The 27447-nt window shown below is 44.7% G+C and overlaps 1 protein-coding gene across 1 annotated transcript in view; it reads right to left on the minus strand.

The window, feature by feature from the left end:
• Positions 1-27447, minus strand: part of LOC139266788 (meprin A subunit alpha-like) — a 75895-nt gene that overhangs the window by 23328 nt on the left and 25120 nt on the right. The window contains exons 10-11 of the mRNA XM_070884381.1: positions 20409-20624; positions 9004-9462 (exon numbers count right to left, since the gene is read on the minus strand). Coding sequence (XP_070740482.1) covers positions 9004-9462; positions 20409-20624 — 675 coding nt within the window. The remainder of the gene's footprint in view (positions 1-9003; positions 9463-20408; positions 20625-27447) is intronic.

Consider the following 27447-nt stretch of genomic DNA (forward strand, 5'->3'; position numbering starts at 1 on the left):
GATCACCCTGGAGCCATGTCTCCGTGATGCCAATGACATCATACCTGGTAACTGCTATCTGCGCAGTTAATTCGTCCACCTTATTCCGAATACTCCTCGCATTGAGGCACAGAGCCTTCAGGCTTGTCTTTCTAACCCACTTTGCCCCTTCAGAATTTGGGTGTAATGTAGTCCTTTTTGCTTTTTGCCTTAGGTTTCTCTGCCCTCCACTTTTACTTTTCTTCTTTCTATCTTTTGCTTCTGCCCCCATTCTACTTCCATCTGTCTCCCTGCATAGGTTCCCATCCCCCTGCCATATTAGTTTAACTCCTCCCCAACAGCACCAGCAAACACTCCCCCTACGACATTGGTTCCGGTCCTGTTCGGGTGCAGACAGTCTGGTTTGTACTTTTCCCACCTCCCCCAGAACCAGTTCCAATGTTACAGGAATTTGAATCCCTCCCTGCTGCACCACTCCTCAAGCCACATAGTCATCAGAGCCAACCTGCAATTCCTACTCTGACTAGCATGTGGCACTGGTAGCAATCCTGAGATTACTACTTTTGAGGTCCTACTTTTTAATTTCGCTCCTACTTTCCTAAATTCATCTTGTAGGACCTGATCCTGTTTTGTACCCATATCGTTGGTACCAATGTGCCACCACAACAACTGGCTGTTCACCCTCCCTTTTCAGAATGCCATGCACCCGTTCCGAGACATCCTTGACCCTTGCACCAGGGAGGCAACATATCATCCAGGAGTGTCGGTTATGGCCACAGAAACATCTATCTATTCCCTTTACAATTGCATCCCCTATCACTATAGCTCTCCCACTCTTTTTCCTGCCCTCCTGTGCAGCAGAGCCACCCACGCTGCCATGAACTTGGCTGCTGCTGCCCTCGATTGATGAGTCATCCCCCTCAACAGTACCCAAAGCGGTGTATCTGTTTTGCAGGGGGATGACCACAGGGGACCCCTGCACTATCTTCCTTGCACTGCTTTTCCTGTTGGTCATCCATTCCCTGTCTGGCTGTGTATCCTTTATCTGCGGTAAGACCAACTCACTTAACATGCTATTCACGTCATTCTCAGCATCGTGAATGCTCCAGAGTGAATCCACCCATAGCTCCAGTGCCGCAATACAGTCCATCAGGAGCTGCAGGCGGATGCTCTTCCCGCACACATAGTCGTCAGGGACACCGGAAGTGTCCCTAACTTCCCACATAGTACAGGAGGAGCATAACACGTGTTCAAGCTGTCCTGCCATGACTTAACCCTTAGATAAACTTAAATTGGCAACAACAATGCTAAAGGTTACTTACTGATATGGAAAAGAAAAAGAAAAACTACTTACCAATCACCAGCCAATCACTTACCCCCTTGGCTGTGACGTCACCTTTTGATTTCTTTCTACTTCTTTTTGCCTCCCTGTGCAGCTGCACCAGCTGGCCTCTTGTAGGCCTCTCCGACGCTGCTCCGCCTCTCGAACTCCCGCTGCCTCCCTGACTCGACGCTGGCCTCTTGTAGGCCTCTCCGACGCTGCTCCGCCTCTCGAACTCCCGCTGCCTCCCTGACTCGACGCTGGCCTCTTGTAGGCCTCTCCGACGCTGCTCCGCCTCTCGAACTCCCGGTCTGTTATCTTCTGAATATATGTAACTGGTAGGGGAGCCTCCCCACCAGCAGCGCAGCCTTAACACATTGAGCCTTAGAAGTCTGATGTTCAGTTGCTGTTTTTTATAAATGCAATGTACAAGCAGGGATGTTCTTGTTTCAGAGATTGTGTGATCAGACTGGACTCGTGCATAGGCATAGTTTTATTTTTGAGAACCTGCAAAGATCCTGTAGATATCATGTGGTATACGCAAGAGTGTGTTTTATCATGAAATTAAGGCTCAAATGACATTGATAGGTTGTTTGAGCTTCTTTTTCAACAAGGGAATTCTTCTTATAGATCCTCTAATACTGTCGTTCTTCATCATATGCCTGAAACCTAACTAACGCTGAAATGATAATCAGTTACTCCACTTTGATCATTTATGGTGGCGTCAATGGTGCACCTCCTCACCATATTTCAGCCTCACCAATTAGTATCCTTAAACTAACAAACCTATCCAATAGAATGTTAGTAAACCGAAGCAATATTCATACAGTACTTACCAAGAAAAATAAACATAATAATGCTTGGAAAAGAATGTTATAGATCATAGTCAATCTCCCGTGGCACTGTGCACAGGGAGTGAAGACAAAATGTAGTCTTCAGGTGAAACAGGGTTAGTGGGAGAGAGATAATTGGACCAGACATGATTCAGTCCCAATTTTAAAGTCATACATTCAGTCTTGCATTGGGAAGAGGGTATAATGTGACAAGCTTACATAGGCAGTTTAACTGTGGACATAGGAATTTATAATGGAAAAATGATAGGAAATGTGCAAAGATGTAACATTTTTAATATGTTATATATAGTTATACAGATAGATTTTTTTTTGATCCCACTTGCATAGACTGACCTACATAACACACTCATAACTTTGTTGCTAGTTAGTAATCAACATATCAACATAATCAACATTCCTAGAACTCCCTCTCTAACAGCACTGTGGGAGTACCTACACCACATGGATTGCAACATGGTTCAAGAAGGCGGCTCACCACTACCTTCTCAAGGACAATTAGGGATCGGCAATAAATGCTGGCCTTGCCAACAATGCCCACATCCCGGATCAAATTTTTAAAAACTTCTCAACCTCCAAAATTTGGAAAGAGTTGAATTTGGGTTAGTGCTTAGGACAACAACAACTTGCACAGGTACCTTTAACCTGGTAAAACGTCCCAAGGTGCGTCATAGGAGTGTTATATCAAACAACATTTTTCACTGAGTCACATAAGGAGATATTAAGACAGGGAACTTGATTAAAGAGGTTGGCTTTAAGGAACATCTTAAAGGAGGAGAGAGTGTGGGGAGAGATTAAGGGAGGGAATTCCAGAGCTTATTGCCTCGGCAGCTGAAGGCACAGCCAGCAATGGTGTACCGATTAAAATTGGGGATACTTACGAGGCCAGAATTGGAGGAGCGCAGAGATCTTGAAGGGTTTTAGGGGTTGGAGGAGGTAACAAAGATAGGGAGGGGCGCATCTATTGAGGGATTTGAAAACAAGGATGAGAATTTTAAAATTGAGGCATTGCCAGACTGGAAGCCAATATAGGTTAGCGAACACAGGGATGATGGGTGAACAGAACTTTGGTGCAAGGCAAGTTAGAATAGCAGAGCAGTAGGATTTTGTATGAACTCAAGTTTACGGAGGGTGCAAGGTGGGAGGCCAGCCAGGAGAGCAATGCAATAGTCAAGTCCAGAGGTAACAAAGGCATGGAAGAGGGTTTCATCAGCAGATGAGCTGAGGCAGGAGTGGAGAAAGGCAATGTTCAGGAAATGGAGGTAGGTGGTCATGGTGATGGCGAGGATATGGGGTCGGAAGCCCAACTCCGTGTCAAATAGGATGCCAAAGTTGTGAACAGGTTGCGTACAGCATACGTTGTCGGAAACCTTCAGAATGGCCCTACATGTTCTGGGTTTCTGCATGTGCTGTGCATGCGTGAAAACCTGCGACTTGCGATCTGTCAAGTTTTACTTGGACAGATTCACCACACCGTTACAAAATCATTTTCGCTGCCGCAGAGTTGGGTTATTTGCCCAACTACTGCCCAGCGAATGCCCATAAACCCCTTACATCTGGTAAAAGCAGGCATAACGCCTTCTTCTACCAGCATAAGGGTTTAAATAAAATATTGTAAATGATTTAAACATACGCAGGCATTTAAAATTAGTTTAGGTAAATTTTGGCCCATTTTAAAATGTTAAAATTTATTTTTCAAATTATTAAATTTTCATTTGAAATGCTTAATTAAAGGGTCTGCAGTCCATCTAATGAAGGTAATTGATTTTGAACCAGTGATCATTTATTTTTATTTAGGTGGTGTGAAATTCTTTTTATTCGGGGATTTCCATTATGCTTATGGGGATTCCGTACGTGAATTGAACCCCCTTGAGCATAGGAATCCACCTTTTTCATTGGTTAGTCTGACCCACGTGATCCCAGGATTGTTTGAGAACTGCATGTGCCCCTGGGATTCGTGGGCCTTTATACAGATGTACGTCTGGAAGCCCAGGACCGGAAGAGTCCGGAAGACACCAGGTAATTTGTATCTTTTTTAGGTTCGGAGGCGTACGCGAGTGGCAAGTCTCCGACCGCAATTTCCAGGCTAATGGTTTCGATCTTCCCAATGTTTAATTGGAGTAAATTTCTGCTCATCCAAGACTAGATGCCGCTCAAGCAGTGTGGCAAATCAGAGGCCATGGAGGGGCCAAGAGAGGTTGTGGTGAAGTAGAGCTCGGTGTTGTCAGTGTACATGTGGAAACTGACGCTGTGTTTTCGGATGATGTCGTCAAGGAGCAGCATGTAGATAAGAAATAGGAGGGTCCAAGGATAAATCCTTAGGAGACTCCTGAGGTAATGGTGCGGAAATGGAAAGAGAAGACATTGCAGGTGATTCTCTGGCAACAACTGGATAGATAGGAATGGGCAGTCCGACCCAACTTGACAATGGAGGTGAGGTATGGGAGGAGGATGGTGTGGTCAACTATGTGTCAAAGGTTGCAGACAGATTGAAACTGATGAGGAGGGATAGTTTACCATGGTCACAGTCACATAGGATACCATTTGTAACTTTAATAAAGGCCATTTCAGTGCTGTGGCGGAGAGGAACACTCCTCTGGAGGGGTTCAAACATGGAGTTGTGGGAAAGGTAAGCATGAATTTGGGAGGCGACAACATGTTCAAGGAATTTAGAGAGGAAAGGGAAGTTGGAGATGGGGTGGGGGTAGTTTGCAAGGGCAGAGGGGTCAGAAGTGAGTTTTTTAAGGAAGAGATTGATGACGCCAGATTTGATGGGGAGGTGGTCAGTACCCGAGGAGAGAGAACCATTAACAATTAGGGAACAGTATAATAGTGGTGATGTTATGGGACTAGTAATCCAGTGGCATGGAATAATGATCCAGAGACCAAGTTCAAATCCTACCACAGCAGCTGGGGGAATTTAAATTCAATGAATTAACTAAATCTGGAATGAAAAGCAAGTATCAGTAACGGTGACCATGAAACTATCGGATTGTCAATACAAACTCATCTGGTTCACTACTGTCCTTTAGAGAAGAAAATCTGTTGTCCTTATCTGGTCTGGCCTATATGTGACTCCAGACTCACAGCAATGTGGTTAACTCTTAACTGCTCTCTGAAATAGACTAGCAAGCCACTCAGTTGTAACAAACTGCTACGAAAAACAATAATAAGAATATAACTGGATGTACCACCCAACATTGACTTCGGCACCAGTTTCGGACACGAAACCGAAACACCCAGTCTAATCGGCCCTGCAAAGTCCTCATTACGAACATCTGGGGACGTGCCAAAATTGGAAGAGCTATCCAACAGACTAGTCAAACAACATCGTGACATGGTCATACTCACAGAATCATACCTTTCAGTCAATGTTGCAAACTCCTCCATCACCATCCCTGGGTATGTCCTGATCCACCAAGGGTGACGGCACAGTAGTGGAAGTGGCCCTGGAAGTCCTCAACATTGACTCTGGACCACATGGAGTCTCATGCCTGGTCAAGCATGGGCAAGGAAACCTCCTGCTGATTACCACCTACCGCCCTCCCTCAGCTGATGAATTAGTACTCCTCCATGTTGAACACCACTTGGAAGAAGCACTGAGGGTAGCAAGGGCACAGAATGCACTCTGGGTGGGTGGAGGACTCCAATGTCCTTCACCAAGTGTTGCTCGGTAGCACCACTACTGACCGATCTGGTTAAGTCCTTAAGGACATACCTGCCAGACTAGGACTGCGGTAGGTGCTGAGAACCAACAGCTCGTCTTCACAAATCTACTTGTCACAGATGCATCTGTCCATGACAGCATTGACCACCACACAGTTCTTGTGGAGATGAAATCCCATCTTCACACTGAGGACAACCTCCATCGTGTTACATAGAAACATAGAAAGTAGGTGCAGGAGTAGGCCATTCGGCTTTTCGAGCCTGCACCACATTCAATATGATCATGGCTGATCATGCAACTTCAGTACCCCATTCCTGCTTTCTCTCCATACTCCTTGATCTTTTCAGCCGTAAGGGCCAAATCTAACTCCCTTTTGAATATATCTAACGAACTGGCCTCAACAACTTTCTATGGTAGAGAATTCCACAGGTTCGCAATTCTCTGAGTGAAGAAGTTTCTCCTCAACTCGGTCCTAAATGACTTACCCCTTATCCTTAGACTGGGACCCTTGGTTCTGGATTTTCCCAATATCGGGAACATTCTTCCTGCATCTAACCTGTCCAATCCCATCAGAATTATATATGTTTCTATGTGCTAAATGGGATAGATTCAGAACAGATCTAGCAGCTCAAAACTGGGCATTCATGAGCTGCTGTGGACCATCAGCAGAAATTTATTCCACCACAGTCTGTAATCTCATGCCTGGCATATCCCTTACCCTACCAATACCATCAATCCAGGGAACCAACCCTGGTTCAATAAAGAGTGTAGAAGAGCATGCCAGGAGCAGCACCAGGCATATCTAAAAATGAGGTGCCAACCTGGAGAAGCTGCAACACCAGACTACATACATGCTAAACAGCGGAAGCAGCATGTTATAGACAGGGCAAAGCGATCCCACAATCAACGGATCAAATCAAAGCTCTGCAATTCTGCTACATCCAGTCGTGAATGGTCGTGGAACATTAAACAACTAATTGGAGGAGCAAGCTCCATGAATATCCCCATCCTCAATGATGGCGGAGTCCAGCATGTGAGTGCAAAAGACAAAGCTGAAGCGTTTGCAACCATATTCAGTCAGAGTGCCGAATGGATGATCCACATTGGCCTCCTCTAGACAACCCCACCATCACAGAAGCCAGTCTTCAGCCAGTTCGATTCACTCCACGTGATATTAAAAAATGGTTGAGCATACTGGATACTGCAAAGGTTATGGGCCCCGATGATATCCCGGCTGTCGTGCTGAAGACTTGTGCTCCAGAACTAGCCACACCTTTAGCTAAGCTGTTCCAGTACAGCTACAACACTGGCATCTATCCCACAATGTGGAAAACTGCACAGATATATCCTGTCCACAAAAAGCAGGACAAATTCAATTTGACCAATTACCGCCCCATCAGCTCACTCTCAATCATCAGCAAAGTGATAGAAGGTGTCGTTGACAGTGCTATCAAGCGGCACTTACTCACCAATAACCTGCTCACCGATGTCCAGTTTGGGTTCCGCTATGACCATCGGCTCCAGACCTCATTATAGCCTTGGTCCAAATATGGACAAAAGAGCTGAATTCCAGAGGTGAGGTGAGAGTGACTGCCCTTGACAGCAAGGCAGCATTTGACCGAGTGTGGCATCAAAGAGCCCTAGTAAAACTGAGGTCAATGGGAATCAGGGAGATAACTCTCCACTGGCTGGGGTTATACCTAGCACAAAGGAAGATGGTTGTGGTGGTTGGAGGTCAATCATCACAGCTCCAAGACATCGCTGCAGGAATTCTTCAGGGCAATGTCTTAGGCCCAACCATTTTCAGCTGTTTCATCAATGACCTTCCTTCCATCACAAGATCAGAGGTAGGGATGTTCGCTGATGACTGCACAGTGTTCAGTGCCATTCGCAACTCAGCAGATAATGAAACAGCCCATGCCCACATGCAGCAATACCTGGATGACATTCAGGCTTGGACTGAAAAGTGGCAAATAATATTCCTGCCACACGATTGCCAGGCAATGACCATCTCCAACAAGCGAGAGTCTACCACTGCCCCTTAACATTCAATGGCATTACCATCACTGAATCTCCCACCATCAACATCCTGGGGGTCACCATTGACCAGAAACTTAACTGGACCAGCCACGTAAATACTGTGGCAACAAGAGCAGGTCAGAGGCTGGGTCTTCTGTGGCGAGTGTCTCACCTCATGACTCCACAAAGCCTTTCCTCCATCAACAAGACACAAGTCTGGGGTGTGATGGAATACTCTTCACTTGTCTGGATGAGTGCAGCTGCAATAACACTCAAGAAGCTCAATACCATCCAGGACAAAGAAGCCCGCTTGAATGACACCCCATCCACCACCTTAAACATTCACCCTATCCACCACCGGCGCACCATTGTTGTAGTGTGTACCCTCTAAAAGATGCACTGCAACAACTCGCCAAGGCTTCTTCAACAACACCTCCCAAACCCGTGACCTGTACCACCTAGAAGGACAAGGGCAGCAGGTGCATGGGAACATCACCACCTCCAAGTCATACACCATCCCGACTTGGCTGTTCCTTCATCGTCTCTGGGTCAAAATCCTGGAACTCCCTCCATAACAGCTCTGTGACAGAGGGACTGCAGCTGTTCAAGAAGGTGGCTCACCACCACCTTCTCAAGGACAATTAGGGATGGGTAATAAATGATGGCTTTGCCAACGACGTCCACATCTCGTGAACAAATTTAAAAAAAAGTCAGTTAACAAGGGGGCCAGGAAGGGAAGTTGGGTGATCAGCAGCTGAGCGGGAATAGAGTGAAGGGAGCAGGAGGGGGTGTCTCATGGACAAGATGAGCTCGGAGAGGGCATGAAGGGAGAGAGGATTGAAACTAGAGAATGATGTAAGTTCAGGGCTGGGGCAAGGGTTTATGCAGTTCTCCGTAGAACTAGCAAAAACGATTGTTTTGCTGGTGTGTGAGTCTTGCATTTCTCAACAATGCTGTTTAATGTAATCTGATCATTTTCACTCATTTTCACAAAATTCATTCAACTCTTTCTCACACGGCATCCACTATGCATATGCATCATATTAACTGAGAACAAGGAGAGGCCATTAGGCCCAACGAGCCAGTTCCTTTCTAAGTGAATACTGTTCAAACACTGTAGTATTGTGCAGAAGTTACAATGGAGATAGGTCATTTTAATTTCTTACCTGGTATTACCATGTTTGTAATCGTAGTGAAGCTTCTACTGGATGACATTCGAAGTTTTACATCAGGATCTTGGTCCATTATTGTGACAATGGCTTGCCTGTTCCCAGCTGGCCACTCAAGGATGCCGTCGTTGTCACCACTGCACAGGTGGAAAAATAGCCCCGTGTAGTTTCCGTATGTAGAATGAGGATGTAAAATGAGGCCATAGCCGTAACCTTCTGGGCTATAAAACCGTGGACTATTTATGCTGTTATATCCCGTATTTTGAAGAATCAAAGAGAAGTTCTTCACATGCCAGATGCCATTAGGGCAGCGGGTCTCTGTAAAAGCGATGTCATCGAGGAAAATACCACCTGAAGAACTTGAGGAATTACCAATTATACCTTGGAAGGTGTAACGAAACTTGGACTTTGCGTGAAAAGTCACATGGGCGATGTTCCATGAATGGATGCCATCAGCTAAAGAGAAGCAAAAGGTGTTGGTTGGTGAAAAAAATTGAGCTATTTCAGTTTTACCACAATTTCAACAGACACCCAGACAAATATTTCTATTTATCATAATTCTATAGTATAATAGAGCTGATAACATGGACTTTCATGCAGCTTCAAGTAGGTAAAGTATGCACAGAGGACATGATGTGGGTGAAATGAAATATAATAAATCGATTTGGAATTGAATGGCTTCATGACTCTTGAACAACAAAGTGGAAAAGTATTGGCTCAGAAATTTCTGGCCATCACAAAAGCCATCGTGGCTGGGGGTTAACGGCCACCGAAAATGGTGGCGCTTGCAGGACTAAAAGATTGGTGCTGGGGACTAATTATTATTAGCCCAGTGCAAAAATCACTGTGTAACGCCACCTAGTGGTGTGGGTCCCAGCAACAGGCCCCAATGTGGCGTGGCCCAAGTGACGTTGCTGCTTCACCAGCCTTGGACAGCGAGTCTTCAGCTCTTAAAGCTGAATTCTCTTCCGCACTTAAAAAAGGGTAAAGTGCTTCAACACTAACATAAATGGCTCAACAAGCCAGGGAAAGGGCATCCAGTGACTCAGATGCAGCACTCCAGCTTTGTGCAGCCGGTCAACATTGAAAGAGAGATCCCCTACCCACAGGGGCTAGGAGGATGTCCAGAAAGAAGGATGAGGGACTAGATCACCGAGGCGTCACTGCCAGCAGTGCTGCCCGCACCCGTTGGCTCCAGTGCCCAAAGAAGCTTCATGACCGCAGATCAGTGATCAAGGCAGAAAGCATAGAATCATAGTATCATAGAATCATAGATTCATAGAATGGTTACAGCACCGTAGAAGGCCATTTGGCCCATCGAGCCCTTGCCGACTATCAGCTAGTTCTACTCTCCTGCTCTTTCCCCGTAGCTTTGCAATTTTTTTTCCTTCAGATACTTATTCAACTCCTTTTTGAAAGATAAAATTGAGTCTGTAGCCACAGGACACCAGCACCTTCGAAACCTGTGAGCAGCCAACGCAGCACGCACCGCGAAGACTGTGGGCCGGCTACAACTCCCTTTAAATAATGACCTGGTTTCATTTCCCTGCCTTGTGCACGGCAACTTTTTCAGGCGTCACCAGACGATAAGTGAGGCGGCCAAAGTGGAGTTGGCAGGACCGGCGTCAAGGAGGCGTTGCACACGTACTAACATCAGGATTTCCATGGCGGTAGTCGGCGGGGCGAAAAATCTTTACGTCCTTGAAAAATGACAACCGAATTTTCGATCAGGCGGCACCCACGCTGAACGCCGCCGCCCAGCCGTTCATGCCCCGTTGCCGGCTCACTCAGGCGGTATCAGCTGCCGGTAGCAACCGAATTTCTACCCCTCAATCTTTGCCCTACTTATGTCACTCTCAATCCTAATCTTCAATTTGCTATGTTGCGATCATTACTACTAAGATTCTCTCCTACTCTTAACGTCTCCTATCTATTCTGGTTCATTACCCATTACAAGATGCAGCAATGATTCTTTTCTTGTTGGACTTCTTACGTACTGAGTGAGATGGGAGTCCTGTATACACTGTAAAAACTTGATTCCTTTTTCTCTTTTCGTTACTTCTTCCTACCAGTTTATTTGTGGGTAGTAGAAATCGCCTGTGATTATTATTCTATGCCTGCGACTCATCTCATAGATTTGCTTACAATGTCTTCCTCCAATTCCCTTCCACTATTTGGTGGTCTATAGTATACCCCTAGTAGGGTAATGGATCCCTTCTTATCTTTTAACTCAATCCATATGGATTCTGTATCTATCTTACTGCTAGTTGCATCCTTTTTCTTCTACTGCCATTATGTTATCTTTAACTAGTACAGCTACTTCACCTTCTCTTCTTCCTTCCCTTTCCTTCCTAAATTGTATTACATCCAGCAATATTTAGTTGCCAGTTCTATTCTCTATGTAACCATGTTTCAATTATTCCTATCATATCCGGATCCTCTCTACAAATGATTGCTTCCAGTTCAACCATTTTGTTTTGAATAAAATGCATCGCTGTACCAGCTTAAATTGTTTTTATTTATTATTCATCGCTCATTGTTTTTTAAAAGTTATTTTTCTTCTATGCTCTATGACTTTATTCGATCCTTGGCCATAAGTGTTATCCATATTCCTTTGCTTTAATCTCTTTTCCTGATTCTTTTATTGTTAGGTTTCTGTTATTTCTAGCAGTTCCCTTCCCCCCATGTTATTAGTTTAAAATTTTATTTATAGCCCTAGTTGTCCTTTCCGCTATGACTTTAATCCCAGCCCAATTCAGGTGCAACCCATGCCAATGTCCCAAGAAGTGAAACCCCTCTTTCCCACACCACTCATTTAGCCACATGTTGACTTTCTAAATCTGTTTGTCCCCTATGCCAATTTGCACATGGCTCAGATAATAATCCTGAGATTATTACCCCTGAGGCCTTGCTTTTCAATTTAGCTCCCAACTCCTGATACTCCCTTAACACAACATCTTCCCTAATCTTTTCTATGTCATTGGTTCTGACATGGAGCACAACAACTGGAACTCCTTCTCCCTTTCCAAATTCTTTTCCAACCATTTTGAGATGTCCCCTATCCTGGCACCAGGTAGGTAACACACCCTCTGGGACACTCTATCCTGACTGCAAAGAAAACTCTCTATCCCCCTAATTATAGAATCCTTTTTAACTGTAACCTTTCTGCTCTGCGTATCCTCGGTATTCTAGCTGTCCTTTGCAGAGTCTTTCTTCTTATCCTCACAGGTATTGAATACGTTGTACCTGTTGGCACTGTTCCATTTAAGATGCAGGGCTGTGCAGCCACAGAAAAAAAAAATAAATAAATAAAAAAGGGAAGGTGGCTCAACCGTGGCTATCTAGGGAAATCAGGGATAGTATTAAAGCCAAGGAAATGGCATACAAATTGGCCAGAAATAGCAGCGAACCTGGGGACTGGGAGAAATTTAGAACTCAGCAGAGGAGGACAAAGGGTTTGATTAGGGCAGGGAAAATGGAGTACGAGAAGAAGCTTGCAGGGAACATTAAGGCGGATTGCAAAAGTTTCTATAGGTATGTAAAGAGAAAAAGGTTAGTAAAGACAAACATAGGTCCCCTGCAGTCAGAATCAGGGGAAGTCATAACGGGGAACAAAGAAATGGCAGACCAATTGAACAAGTACTTTGGTTCAGTATTCACTAAGGAGGACACAAACAACCTTCCGCATATAAAAGTGGTCAGAGGGTCTATTAAGGAGGAGGAACTGAGGGAAATCTTTATTAGTCGGGAAATTGTGTTGGGGAAATTGATGGGATTGAAGGCCGATAAATCCCCAGGGCCTGATGGACTGCATCCCAGAGTACTTAAGGAGGTGGCCTTGGAAATAGCGGATGCATTGACAGTCATTTTCCAACATTCCATTGACTCTGGATCAGTTCCTATCGAGTGGAGGGTAGCCAATGTAACCCCACTTTTTAAAAAAGGAGGGAGAGAGAAAGCAGGGAATTATAGACCGGTCAGCCTGACCTCAGTAGTGGGTAAAATGATGGAATCAATTATTAAGGATGTCATAGCAGCGCATTTGGAAAATGGTGACATGATAGGTCCAAGTCAGCATGGATTTGTGAAAGGGAGATCATGCTTGACAAATCTTCTGGAATTTTTTGAGGATGTTTCCAATAAAGTGGACAAAGGAGTACCAGTTGATGTGGTATATTTGGACTTTCAGAAGGCTTTCGACAAGGTCCCACACAGGAGATTAATGTGCAAAGTTAAAGCACATGGGATTGGGGGTAGTGTGCTGACGTGGATTGAGAACTGGTTGTCAGACAGGAAGCAAAGAGTAGGAGTAAATGGGTACTTTTCGGAATGGCAGGCAGTGACTAGTGGGGTACCGCAGGGTTCTGTGCTGGGGCCCCAGCTGTTTACATTGTACATTAATGATTTAGACGAGGGGATTAAATGTAGTATCTCCAAATTTGCGGATGACACTAAGTTGGGTGGCAGTGTGAGCTGCGAGGAGGATGCTATGAGGCTACAGAGTGACTTGGATAGGTTAGGTGAGTGGGCAAATGCGTGGCAGATGAAGTATAATGTGGATAAATGTGAGGTTATCCATTTTGGTGGTAAAAACAGAGAGACAGACTATTATCTGAATGGTGACAGATTAGGAAAAGGGAAGGTGCAACGAGACCTGGGTGTCATGGTACATCAGTCATTGAAGGTTGGCATGCAGGTACAGCAGGCGGTTAAGAAAGCAAATGGCATGTTGGCCTTCATAGCGAGGGGATTTGAGTACAGGGGCAGGGAGGTGTTGCTACAGTTGTACAGGGCCTTGGTGAGGCCACACCTGGAGTATTGTGTACAGTTTTGTTCTCCTAACTTGAGGAAGGACATACTTGCTATTGAGGGAGTGCAGCGAAGATTCACCAGACTGATTCCCGGGATGGTGGGACTGACCTATCAAGAAAGACTGGATCAACTGGGCTTGTATTCACTGGAGTTCAGAAGAGTGAGAGGGGACCTCATAGAAACGTTTAAAATTCTGACGGGTTTGGACAGGTTGGATGCAGGAAGAATGTTCCCAATGTTGGGGAAGTCCAGAACCAGGGGTCACAGTCTAAGGATAAGGGGTAAGCCATTTAGGACCGAGATAAGGAGAAACTTCTTCACCCAGAGAGTGGTGAACCTGTGGAATTCTCTACCACAGGAAGTAGTTGAGGCCAATTCACTAAATATATTCAAAAGGGAGTTAGATGAAGTCCTTACTACTCGGGGGATCAAGGGGTATGGCGTGAAAGCAGGAAGTGGGTACTGAAGTTTCATGTTCAGCCATGAACTCATTGAATGGCGGTGCAGGCTAGAAGGGCTGAATGGCCTGCTCCTGCACCTATTTTCTATGTTTCTATGTTTCTATGAGTTCCTGAGTTCACACGCACTTCAATTCAAAGGCCATGCAGAGAACTGGACAGCCGGACAGGGAGAGGAGCCCAATACACAATGGATCAGAACGCAGACAGAGAGTCATTTGAGAGCCCAATTAGAAATTAACAAAAGAGTTGGGGCAGCAGCCACAGTGGGTGACATGTTTCCCTCTGAGAAGTTCCAAGAGCTACATGCAAAAGCTGTAGAGGAGCCGGGCTCAGCCAGCTCCCAGCGGCTGTAGTGGCTGAGTGGTAAAGGTGTTGGATTGGAAATCCTAACTCACTGAGCAGTTTGGACCTTACCTGCACCGGATCAACTTCGTTCACCTTGGAGTTCCCTGGCCACAAAACTGCTCAGCTGGCTCCCATAGTGATGAGGGCAGCATGTTCCTCCTTCTCCTTTGGAACCCTGGTTCCGGGAGCCTGTGTTACTGAAACTCCGGAGTCCCCGTGGACCAAATTGGAGCTGGCCAGCTCAGTGCAGCCCACCACCGCTATGAAGCTGGGAAAAGCTTTAAAAATTGGTGGAGAGATCGGTCGATAAACCACGGTGCACCTTATCTTATTAAACCTAAACAGATGAGTGAGTTGCCGAGTTTCACTTCCAACAAGTGAGTAAGAAAGTACTTTGTTGCTGTCCGATGGCAGTGACATGTTTGAGGAGCAAAAACAAGAAACAAATTTGAGCTGTACGTGAATCCCCTTTTTAAAATAAAATTATCCTACTGCAGATGGGTTTGTAAGGTTTGGCTTTCAATAATTAAGTGAGGCAAGGAAGCATTTTAGCAGAGGGATGAAGAATGATTAAACGAAGTTTAACTTACTTTTATTAGCTACTTTTTAATAAATCCAATATTGCACTGGGGATGGATTTATGGTTTTAGTCTTGTTGCTGATGAAAGTTAATGTTATGTATCCTACATGGTTACTACTTGTACTATTACAAGGTGTGCCACCAGAGGGCATCGCAGTGGGAGACTTGCAGGTTACTGTACAGGTGTGCCTGGCCAAATATAAAAGGCAGGCCACCATGTGTGATCCTCACTCTGGAGTTATCAATAAAGGTCTAAGGTCACTACAGTTTAAGTAAACACTTTGCCTCATGGATTCATTATCAGAGCATCTAAAGACATAACAGTTAATAAAAGCCTTAATAACATAATAAATGGGGAAAATTTGAGCTTACTTTTTAAAATCTTCAGAGAGTCATTTGTGATCTCAGAGTTGGTCTGAATTGGAACAGCATTTGTTAAGATACGGAGCCCTCGAACCCAGCGAGCGTTGTCTCGGGATTCTGTCAGTAAATTATTTCTGTGGAGACAAGTGTCGTCCATTCCCGGGGATTGAATGGCGGCCGCACTTTGGAACAACACAGGTGGAGGTGCAGTACATGTACAATGGCCACTGGAAGAAGGCTACAGCAAACAACTTTTTAGGCCCCCGGTGAAACAAAAAAAAGAGAATTTATTTTTAAATTCGGAAAATTGTTTAAAGCTAGAACAAAATACGGGAAATTAATGTTGAATGTCCTGTGGTAAATTCCAGTTAAATTTTGCACGATGTTGCCCCTTTTTTGAAAGAGTTCATCAGAGTTATTTAAATTATGTTGTGAGGGAGGGGAAAAGGTTTGTGCCCCCGTTTGTACCTCAGAGTCTGTGAGAGACGGAGAGAACGGCAGAAGAAAAAGAGGAAACAACTTCTCCAAAACTGATCCCAACTCATTGCCAAGGCTGGGGATAGATAACCTCACTGCCTTCTTAGATTTGGGGAGTTTAACCACTTTATTCACTTTCTTATTTGAGCTCCGTTTGGAATTAGAGTTTATTGTATTATTTTTTGTTGTAAGTTTAATGACAGCGTTGAAGAGGGAAACAGAAACTTGGATTTTAATGCACTTTTTGCAAAAAATGAGTGTTAAAACATTTATTCCCCCAAAGTTTTGAATTTGATTTTGGAAGAAACAAGCAAAAATCAATTTTCCCCTCATCTAAACAAGTTTCAACTAGATCTTGAAGTCCAAACACTTTTAAAGAGGCAATGAAATGCTTAAAATGTTTAAAAATTGAAATTTCTCAATATTTGGTTTTGAGCGATCAATTGAAGTGAGTAACTTTACACAACCATGCTGTTGAGGCGTTGGGTGGCGGGGGGGGGGGGGGGGGAAGGAAAGGATTTGTAGAAGTTATAGATGACTGGTTCAAGAAGACTACATTTATTAATGGAAGTGATTGAAGTTGAAAATACGGATAGCTGTTTTTGTTCAGTTCTTTTTAAAACTGTGAACTAAAGATCTACTGCCCGTTATATTTGTTGGCTGTCTGGTTGCATTGTGATTAATATTCTAATAACTTATGCAGACGTACAGCACGTCAGCACAATAGGAAAGCAACTGCTCCTGCTGCTTGTGCAGCCATTGGAATAGTGACATGAGGGATGAGCTAATATGTTGAAAACTTTAAAATTAATACTAATTGCACAAATAATTGCCTCTTTCAGCTCACCTTGGGCTTTTGGACTGTTTGTTGGTGCATAACCATGTAACTGAGTGATGTTTCTGAAGTGTTAACATTATTATGCAGTTCTTTTATATCCCAGTCATTTCTGACAAGTAATTTTATTTTTAAAATAGAGTTTTTAGATGACGAACTAAAAGCTTTGAATTCATTCTGCTGTAAACAAACTTGCAGAATGGGCATGTAAATGACAAGGGAATTTCAATATAGATAAGTGTGAGGTGGTGCATTTTGATAGGAGGAATAAGGAGGCCACCTACTCCTTGGAAAATAAGAGACTAAATGGGGTAGGGATGCAAAGGCATCTAGGGGTAAAAGTGCAAATAAAGCACTGGAGTTCATTTCTAGTGGAATAGAATTCAAAAGCAGGGAAGTTATGTTAAACTTGTATAGAACCTTGTCTAATTGTCTCATGATTTGACACGGCTGGGTGGCAATATGGCATTACTGTATATATGCTTTTAAGTGGTTGCTGTTGTTGTTGTAAAATTTGCCCATGGATGAAATGGCGTGCTTAAAAAAGTTTGTGGCCTGCACAATACAAAAAAATTAGAGGGAACATTGGCCCAGAAATCCCGGTTTCTCCTTCCTGCGGGCATTCGAATGGATTTTAGAAAAAAGATGCCCCTCGACCTGCTGCAGCCACGTGAGATCCCGGCCCTGAGGCCTCTCCTGACTGCACGTCGCAGTGCATGCACGTCAGGACGTGCGCAGGCCTGGAGCTGGGCAGCCAATCAGGTGTAGTATAATGTAATTCATAATAATGGGAACTCCGTAAGTTGGAGTTCCCATTATTATGAATGAGAAAACCACACCCCCCACACACTAATAACCAATAATAAAAGATAGAAAAAATGCACAACATATTTTTATTAATTTAAATTAAAGTTATTTATGTATTTAAAAAAATATATTTTTCTGATTTTTAAAAAAGTTTTTTAAATTATGGTTTAAAATAAAATTACCGTAGTGGGGAGGGTTTTTAATAATAATGTGTTTTTAGCATTTTATTTTGCAATGTTTATGTGTGTTTTAAAACTCTTACGCCTGTAAAAGCAGGCTATGTGCTCCCAATATGCGTGAGATCTGTCAAGCCAGAAACTTGACAGTTCAGAAAGCTGGTTTTCAATGCATGCGCAATGTGCCCTGAAAACCGGCTTTTCCGATGTCTTCCTGGGTCCATAGAAACTCATATAGTTATAAACACATTTCATGATATCTGATATAAGTTTCACTGCAGTCAACATGTTTTAGGATACTGGCATTTTCTTAAAAATATAGGATATTCTCGTATTTTTTGAGCCATATATGTCCCACAGGTGATCATATCCATGCGAGAAAAGCACCAAACAGTGAATGTCAACAGGCTATTTGAGTGCAGGCAGCACAGATCCTGTTATCACTAACATCCATACAGTAGACACCTCAAGTCGCTGGAGAAATACCACCAACGATGCCTCCGCAAGATCCTACAAATCCCCTGAGAGGACAGACGCAACAACATTAGTGTCCTTGACCAGGCCAACATCCCAAGCATTGAAGCACTTGATCAGCTCCGCTGGGCAGGCCGCATCGTTCGCATGCCAGACACGAGACTCCCAAAGCAAGCGCTCTACTCGGAACTCCTACATGACAAACGAAGCAAAGGTGGGCAGAGGAAACGTTACAGGGACACCCTCAAAGCCTCCCTGAAAAAGTGCATTATCATCATCATCATCATAGGCAGTCCCTCGGAATCGAGAAAGACTTGCTTCCACTCTTAACATTAGTTCTTAGGTGGCTGTACAGTTCAATACGAGAACCACAGTCTCTGTCACAGGTGGGACAGGTAGTCGTTGAGGGAACGGGTGGGTGGGACAGGTTTGCTGCACACTCTTTCCGCTGCCTGCATTTGATTTCTGCATGCTCTCGGCGACGAGACTCTAAGTGCTCAGCACCCTCCCGGATGCACTTCCCCCACTTAGAGCGGTCTTTGGCCAGTGACTACCAGGTGTCAGTGGGGATGTTGCACTTCATCAGGGAGGCTTTGAGGGTGTCCTTGTAACGTTTCTGCTGCCCACCTTTGGCTCGTTTGCCGTGAAGGAGTTCCGAGTAGAGCGCTTGCTTTGGGATTCTCGTGTCTGGCATGCGAACTATGTGGCCTGCCCAGCGGAGCTGATCCAGTGTGGTCAGTGCAACGTCCCCACTGACACCTGGAAGTCCCTGGCCAAAGATCGCCCTAAGTGGAGGAACTGCATCCAGGAGGGCGCTAATCACTTCGAGTCTCATCGCCGAAAGCATGCAGAAATCAAGCGCAGGCAGCAGAAAGAGCTTGTGACAAATCTGTCCCACCCTCCCTTACCCTCATCTGTTCCACGTGTGACAGGGACTGTGGCTCTCGTATTGGACTATTCAGCCACCTAAGGACTCATTTTAAGAGTGGAAGCAAATCTTCCTCGATTCCGAGGGACTGCCTATGATGATGACAGGAGAATTTATTGGACAGTGTTGAGGAGCCCTGAATGATTTATCTCTTCTTAGCCTGGGCCAATTGCATCGTTGCCATCACTAGACCCAGTGCACTCATAGAAAAATAGAAAATAGGTACAGGAGTAGGCCATTCAGCCTTTCAAGGCTGCACCAGCATTCAATATGATCATGGCTGATCATGCACTTCAGTACCCCGTTCCTGCTTTCTCTCCATACCCCTTGATCCCTTTAGCCATAAGGGCCACATCTAACTCCCTTTTGAATATATCTAACGAACTGGCCTCAATAATTTTCTGTGGTAGAGAATTCCACATGCTCACAACTCTCTGAGTGAAGAAGTTTCTCCTCATCGCGTTCCTAAATGGCTCACCCCTGATCCCTGGTTCTGAACTTCCCCAACATCAGGAACATTCTTCCTGCATCTAACCTGCCCAATCCCTTCAGAATTTTATATGTTTCTATGAGATCCCCTCTCATTCTTCTAAATTCCATTGAATATAAAGCCTAGTCGATCCAGTCTTTCTTCATATGTCAGTCCTGTCATCCCTGAAATCAGTCTGGTGAACCTTCGCTGCACTCCCTCAATAGCAAGAATGTCCTTTCTCAGATTATGAGCCCAAAACTGTACACAATATTTAAGGTGTGGTCTCACCAAGGCCCTGCACAACTGTAGTAAGACCTCCCTGCTCCTATACTCAAATCCTCTTGCTATGAAGGCCAACATGCCATTTGCCTTCTTCACCGCCTGCTGTACCTGTATGCCAACTTTTAATGACTGATGTACCATGACACCCAGGTCTCATTGCACCTCCCCTTTTACTAATCTATCTACACAGATCAGTTCTCAAATCTGGGACTTCCTGGATATTAGGACGAGGTACAATCCCACACACTGCATTTACCAAAAGAGTCTTCCATCCGTCATTCTTTATGTAACAGTATATCTTGTCAATAGCTTCATGGTTTATAGGGCATAATTAACTAATGTTAAACTCAATATTAAATGTGACTTATCATAAATCTCAAAAGTACATACCTTGAAACGTCTCAACTTTAACTAGTTTTCGAACAGTTCCAGTTCCGTCATCCATTTTCATCCACACAATGAGCTTATCCATAGTGCTTCCTGTCATTTTATAGAAGAACTGAAGGCACTGCTCATCCTTTTTGGGGTAAAGGATCCGGGATTCCAGAATGGCACTTTGATCAGTCTTTCCATTCTTAGTGTCAAAGTACATGAAGTATCCAGCATCTTAAATGTGAATAATTTGTTATCAACTGAAGAATTTAAAAATATTCTGATTTAGTACTTTACAGCAATGTGATAAATTAAGATGCAGCCACTGTCATTGACAGAGTTGAGGTTAGGTTAAGTTTCACACACCTACATCAAAACACAAGCATTGAGAGAAACCACCCTATCAAATCAAGCTGCCAACATTCACACACTAATCAAAAGTTAGCGTCCTTGATCAGGCCAACATCCCCAGCATCAAAGCACTGAGCACACTCGACCAGCTCCATTGGGCGGATCACATTGTTTGCATGCCTGACATAAGACTCCCAAGCAAGTGCTCTACTCGGAACACCTACACGGCAAACGAGCCCCAGGTGGGCAGAGGAAACGTTTCAATGACACCCTCAAAGTCACCTTGATAAAATGCAACATCCCCACCGACACCTGGGAGTCCCTGGCCAAAGATCGCCCGAAGTGGAGGAAGAGCATGTAGAAAGCAATAGTGGCAGATTAGGAAAAGGGGAGGTGTAATGAGACCTGGGTGTCATGGTTCATCAGTCATTGAAAGTTGGCATACAAGTACAGCATGCAGTGAAGAAGGCAAATGGTATGTTGGCCTTCATAGCTAGGGGATTTGGGTATAGGAGCAGGGAGGTCTTACTGCAGTTGTAAAGGGCCTTGGTGAGGCCTCACCTGGAATATTGTGTTCAGTTTTTTGTCTCCTAATCTGAGGAAGGACGTTCTTGCTATTGAGGGAGTGCAGCGAAGGTTCACCAGACTGATTCCCGGGATGGCTGGACTGACATATGAGGAGACACTGGATCAACTGGGCCTTTATACATTGGAGTTTAGAAAGATGAGAGGGGATCTCATAGAAACATATAAGATTCTGACGGGACGGGACAGGTTAGATGCGGGTAGAATGTTCCCAATGTTGGGTAAGTCCAGAACCAGGGGACACAGTCTTAGGATAAGGGGTCGGCCATTTAGGACTGAGATGAGGAGAAACTTCTTCACTCAGAGAGTTGTTAATCTGTGGAATTCCCTGCCGCAGAGAGTTGTTGATGCCAGTTCATTGGATATATTCAAGAGGGAGTTAGATAAGGGGATCAAGGGGTATGGAGAGAAAGCAGGAAAGGGGTACTGAGGGAATGATCAGCCATGATCTTATTGACTGGTGATGCAGGCTCGAAGGGCCGAATGGCCTACTCGTGCACCTATTTTCTATGTAAGCGCAGGCAGCGGAAGGAGCGTGTGACAAACCAGTCTTCCCACCCACCCTTTCCTTCAACAACTGTCTGTCCCACCTGTAATTCCTGTATTGGACTGTTCAGTCACCTACGAACTCACTTTTAGAGTGAAAGCAAGTCTTCCTTGATTTCGAGGGACTGCCTATGATGATGAATCAACAGAAACAGAATGTAGGTGCAATGAAGCTCATGTTACAAGCAGAATTACTGTCATCTATTATCTGCAATCAATCCTCTTCGAGGTCTCCCCATCTATGCTCATCTTCAAAGTTTTCTACTTGTGTCTTTTAATAAGAACATAAGAACATAAAAAATAGGAGCAGGAGTAGGCCATAGAGCCCCTCGAGCCTGCCATTTTATACGATCTTGGCTGATCCGATCATGGTCTCAGGCCCACTTCCCTGCCCGCTCCCCATAACCCCTTATTCCCTTATCAGTTAAGAAACTGTCTATCTTTGTCTTAAATTTATTCAATGTCCCAGCTTCCACAACTCTCTGAGACAGCGAATTCCACAGATTTACAACCCTCTGAGAAAATAAATTTCTCCTCGTCTCAGTTTTATATGGGTGGCCTTTATTCTAAGATTATGCCCCTTAGTTCTAGTCTCCCCCATCAGTGGAAACATTTTCTCTGCATCCACCTTGTCAAGCCCCCTCATAATCTTATACGTTTCGATAAGATCGCCTCTCCATCTTCTGAATTCCAATGAGTAGAGGCCCAACCTACTCAACGTTTCCTCATAGGTCAACCCCCTCATCTCTGCAATCAACTTTCTCTGGACTGCCTCCAAAGCAAGTAAAAGCAAGTAATCCTTTCGTAAATATGGAAACCAAAACTGCATGCAGTATTCCAGGTGTGGCCTCACCAATACCCTGTATAACTGTAGCAAGACTTCCCTTCTTTTATATTCCATCCCCTTTGTAATAAAGGCCAAGATTCCATTGGCCTTCCTGATCACTTGCTGTACCTGCATACTAACCTTTTGTGTTTCATGCACAAGTACCACCAGGTCCCGCTGTACTGCAGCACTTTGCAATCTTTCTCTATTTAAATAATAACTTGCTCTTTGATTTTTTCTGCCAAAATGCATGACCTCACACTTTCCAACATTATTCCATCTGCCAAATTTTTGCCCACTCACTTAGCCGGTCTATGTCCTTTTGCAGATTTTCTGTGTCTTCCTCACAGATTGCTTTTCCTCCCATCTTTGTATCGTTGGCAAACTTGGCTACGGTATACTCAGTCCCTTCTTCCAAGTCGTTAATATAGATTGTAAATAGTTGGGGCACTCCACTAGTTACTGATTGCCAGCCCGAGAATTAACCATTTATCCCAACTCTCTGTTTTCTGTTCGTTAGCCAATGCTCTATCCATGCTAATATATTACCCCCAACCCCGTGAACTTTTATCTTGTGCAGTAATCTTTTATGTGGCACCTTGTCAAATGCCTCTGGAAGTCCAAATACACCACATCCACTGGTTCCCCTTTATCCACCCTGTTCGTTACATCCTCAAAGAATTCTAACAAATTTGTCAAACATGACTTCCCCGTCTTTTCTCTTCTATAACAGTGAGTAACTTTTAACATTGTTGTTGCCAATTTAAGTGTATCTAAGGGTTAAGTCATGGCAGGAGAGCTCGGTCGGGTGTTATGCTCCTCCTGTACCATGTGGGAACTCAGGGACGACACCAGTGTCCCTGACGACTATATCTGCAGGAAGTGTATCCACCTCAAGCTCCTGACGGTCCGCGTTGCGGAGTTGGAGCTGCGGGTGGATTCACTCTGGAGCATCCACGATGCTGAGAATGATGTGAGTATCACGTGTAGCGAGTTGGTCTTACCGCAGGAGAAGGATCCACAGCCAGCTAGGGAATGGAAGACCAGCAGGAAGAGTAGTGCAAGGAAGGTAGTGCAGGAGTCCCCTGTGGTCATCCCCCTGCAAATCAGATATACTGCTTTGGGTACTGTTGAGGGGCATGACTCATCAGGGGAGGGCAGCAGCAGCCAAGTTCATGGCACCGTGGCTGGCTCTGTTGCACAGGAGGGCAGGAAAAAGAGTGGGAGAGCGATAGTGATAGGGGGTTCAATTGTAAAGGGAATAGATAGGCGTTTCTGCGGCCGCAACTGAGACTCCAGGATGGTATGTTGCCTCCCTGGTGCAAGGGTCAAGGATGTCTCGGAGCAGGTGCAGGACATTCTAAAAAGGGAGGGAGATCAGCCAGTTGTCGTGGTGCACATTGGTACCAACGACATAGGTAAAAAAAGGGATGAGGTCCTACGAAAAGAATTTAAGGAGCTAGGAGCTAAATTAAAAAGTAGGACCTCAAAAGTAGTAATCTCGGGATTGCTACCAGTGCCACGTGATAGTCAGAGTAGGAATCGCAGGATAGCGCAGATGAATACGTGGCTTGAGCAGTGGTGCAGCAGGGAGGGATTCAAATTCCTGGGGCATTGGAACTGGTTCTGGGGGAGGTGGGACCAGTACAAACCAGACGGTCTGCACCTGGGCAGGACCGGAACCAATGTCCTAGGGGGAGTGTTTGCTAGTGCTGTTGGGGAGGATTTAAACTAATATGGCAGGGGGATGGGAACCAATGCAGGGAGACAGAGGGAAACAAAAAGGAGGCAAAAGCAAAAGACAGAAAGGAGATGAGGAAAAGTGGAGGGCAGAGAAACCCAAGGCAAAGAACAAAAAGGGCCACTGTACAGCAAAATTCTAAAAGGACAAAGGGTGTTAAAAAAGCAAGCCTGAAGGCTTTGTGTCTTAATGCAAGGAGTATCCGCAATAAGGTGGATGAATTAACTGTGCAAATAGATGTTAACAAATATGATGTGATTGGGATTACGGAGACGTGACTCCAGGATGATCAGGGCTGGGAACTCAACATCCAGGGGTATTCAACATTCAGGAAAGATAGAATAAAAGGAAAAGGAGGTGGGGTAGCATTGCTGGTTAAGGAGGAAATTAAGGCAATAGTTCGGAAGGACATTAGCTTGGATGATGTGGAATCTATATAGGTAGAGCTGCAGAATACCAAAGGGCAAAAAACGTTAGTGGGAGTTGTGTACAGACCTCCAAACAGTAGTAGTGATGTTGGGGAGGGCATCAAACATGAAATTAGGGGTGCGTGCAATAAAGGTGCAGCAGTTATAATGGATGACTTTAATATGCACATAGATTGGGTTAACTAAACTGAAAGCAATACGGTGGAGGAGGATTTCCTGGAGTGCATAAGGGATGGTTTTTTAGACCAATATGTCGAGGAACCAACTAGGGGGGAGGCCATCTTAGACTGGGTGTTGTGTAATGAGAGAGGATTAATTAGCAATCTCGTTGTGCGAGACCCCTTGGGGAAGAGTGACCATAATATGGTGGAATTCTGAATTACGATGGAGAATGAAACAGTTAATTCAGAGACCATGGTCCAGAACTTAAAGAAGGGTAACTTTGAAGGTATGAGGCGTGAATTGGCTAGGATAGATTGGCGAATGATACTGAAGGTGTTGACTGTGGATGGGCAATGGCAGACATTTAGAGACCGTATGGATGAACTACAACAATTGTACATTCCTGTCTGGCGTAAAAATAAAAAAGGGAAGGTGGCTCAACCGTGGCTATCAAGGGAAATCAGGGATAGTATTAAAGCCAAGGAAGTGGCATACAAATTGGCCAGAAATAGAAGTGAACCCAGGGACTGGGAGACATTTAGAACTCAGCAGAGGAGGACAAAGGTTTTGATTAGGGCAGGGAAAATGGAGTACGAGAAGAAGCTTGCAGGGAACATTAAGACGGATTGCAAAAGTTTCAATAGATATGTAAAGAGAAAAAGGTTAGTAAAGACAAACATAGGTCCCCTGCAGTCAGAATCAGGGGAAGTCATAACGGGGAACAAAGAAATGGCGGACCAATTGAACAAGTACTTTGGTTCGGTATTCACTGAGGAGGACACAAACAACCTTCCGGATATAAAAGGGGTCGGAGGGTCTAGTAAGGAGGAGGAACTGAGGGAAATCCTTATTAGTCGGGAAATTGTGTTGGGGAAATTGATGGGATTGAAGGCCGATAAATCCCCAGGGCCTGATGGACTGCATCCCAGAGTACTTAAGGAGGTGGCCTTGGAAATAGTGGATGCATTGACAGTCATTTTCCAACATTCCATTGACTCTGGATCAGTTCCTATGGAGTGGAGGGTAGCCAATGTAACCCCACTTTTTAAAAAAGGAGGGCGAGAGATAACAGGGAATTATAGACCGGTCAGCCTGACATCGGTAGTGGGTAAAATGATGGAATCAATTATTAAGGATGTCATAGCAGTGCATTTGGAAAGAGGTGATATGATAGGTCCAAGTCAGCATGGATTTGTGAAAGGGAAATCATGCTTGACAAATCTTCTGGAATTTTTTGAGGATGTTTCCAGTAGAATGGACAAGGGAGAACCAGTTGATGTGATATATTTGGACTTTCAGAAGGCTTTCGACAAGGTCCCACACAAGAGATTAATGTGCAAAGTTAAAGCACATGGGATTGGGGGTAGTGCGCTGATATGGATTGAGAACTGGTTATCAGACAGGAAGCAAAGAGTAGGAGTAAATGGGGACTTTTAAGAATGGCAGGCAGTGACCAGTGGGGTACCGCAAGGTTCTGTGCTGGGCCCCAGCTATTTACACTGTATATTAATGATTTAGACGAGGGGATTAAATGTAGTATCTCCAAATTTGCGGATGACACTAAGTTGGGTGGCAGTGTGAGCTGCGAGGAGGATGCTATGAGGCTGCAGAGCGACTTGGATAGGTTAGGTGAGTGGGCAAATGCATGGCAGATGAAGTATAATGTGGATAAATGTGAGGTTATCCACTTTGGTGGTAAAAACAGAGAGACAGACTATTATCTGAATGGTGACAGATTAGGAAAAAGGGAGGTGCAACGAGACCTGGGTGTCATGGTACATCAGTCATTGAAGGTTGGCATGCAGGTACAGCAGGCGGTTAAGAAAGCAAATGGCATGTTGGCCTTCATAGCGAGGGTATTTGAGTGCAGGGGCAGGGAGGTGTTGTTACAGTTGTACAGGGCCTTGGTGAGGCCACACCTGGAGTATTGTGTACAGTTTTGGTCTCCTAACCTGAGGAAGGACTTTCTTGTTATTGAGGGAGTGCAGCGAAGGTTCACCAGACTGATTCCCGGGATGGCGGGACTGACCTATCAAGAAAGACTGGATCAACTGGGCTTGTATTCACTGGAGTTCAGAAGAATGAGAGGGGACCTCATAGAAACGTTTAAAATTCTGACGGGGTTCGACAGGTTAGATGCAGGAAGAATGTTCCCAATGTTGGGGAAGTCCAGAACCAGGGGACACAGTCTAAGGATAAGGGGTAAGCCATTTAGGACCGAGATCAGGAGGAATTTCTTCACCCAGAGAGTGGTGAACCTGTGGAATTCTCTAGCACAGAAAGTTGTTGAGGCCAATTCACTAAATATATTCAAAAAGGAGTTAGATGTAGTCCTTACTACTAGGGGAATCAAGGGGTATGGTGAGAAAGCAGGAATGGGGTACTGAAGTTGCATGTTCAGCCATGAACTCATTGAAT

Source organism: Pristiophorus japonicus, chromosome 7 (assembly GCF_044704955.1).
Source record: "Pristiophorus japonicus isolate sPriJap1 chromosome 7, sPriJap1.hap1, whole genome shotgun sequence".
In the NCBI taxonomy this organism is placed as follows: domain Eukaryota; kingdom Metazoa; phylum Chordata; class Chondrichthyes; family Pristiophoridae; genus Pristiophorus; species Pristiophorus japonicus.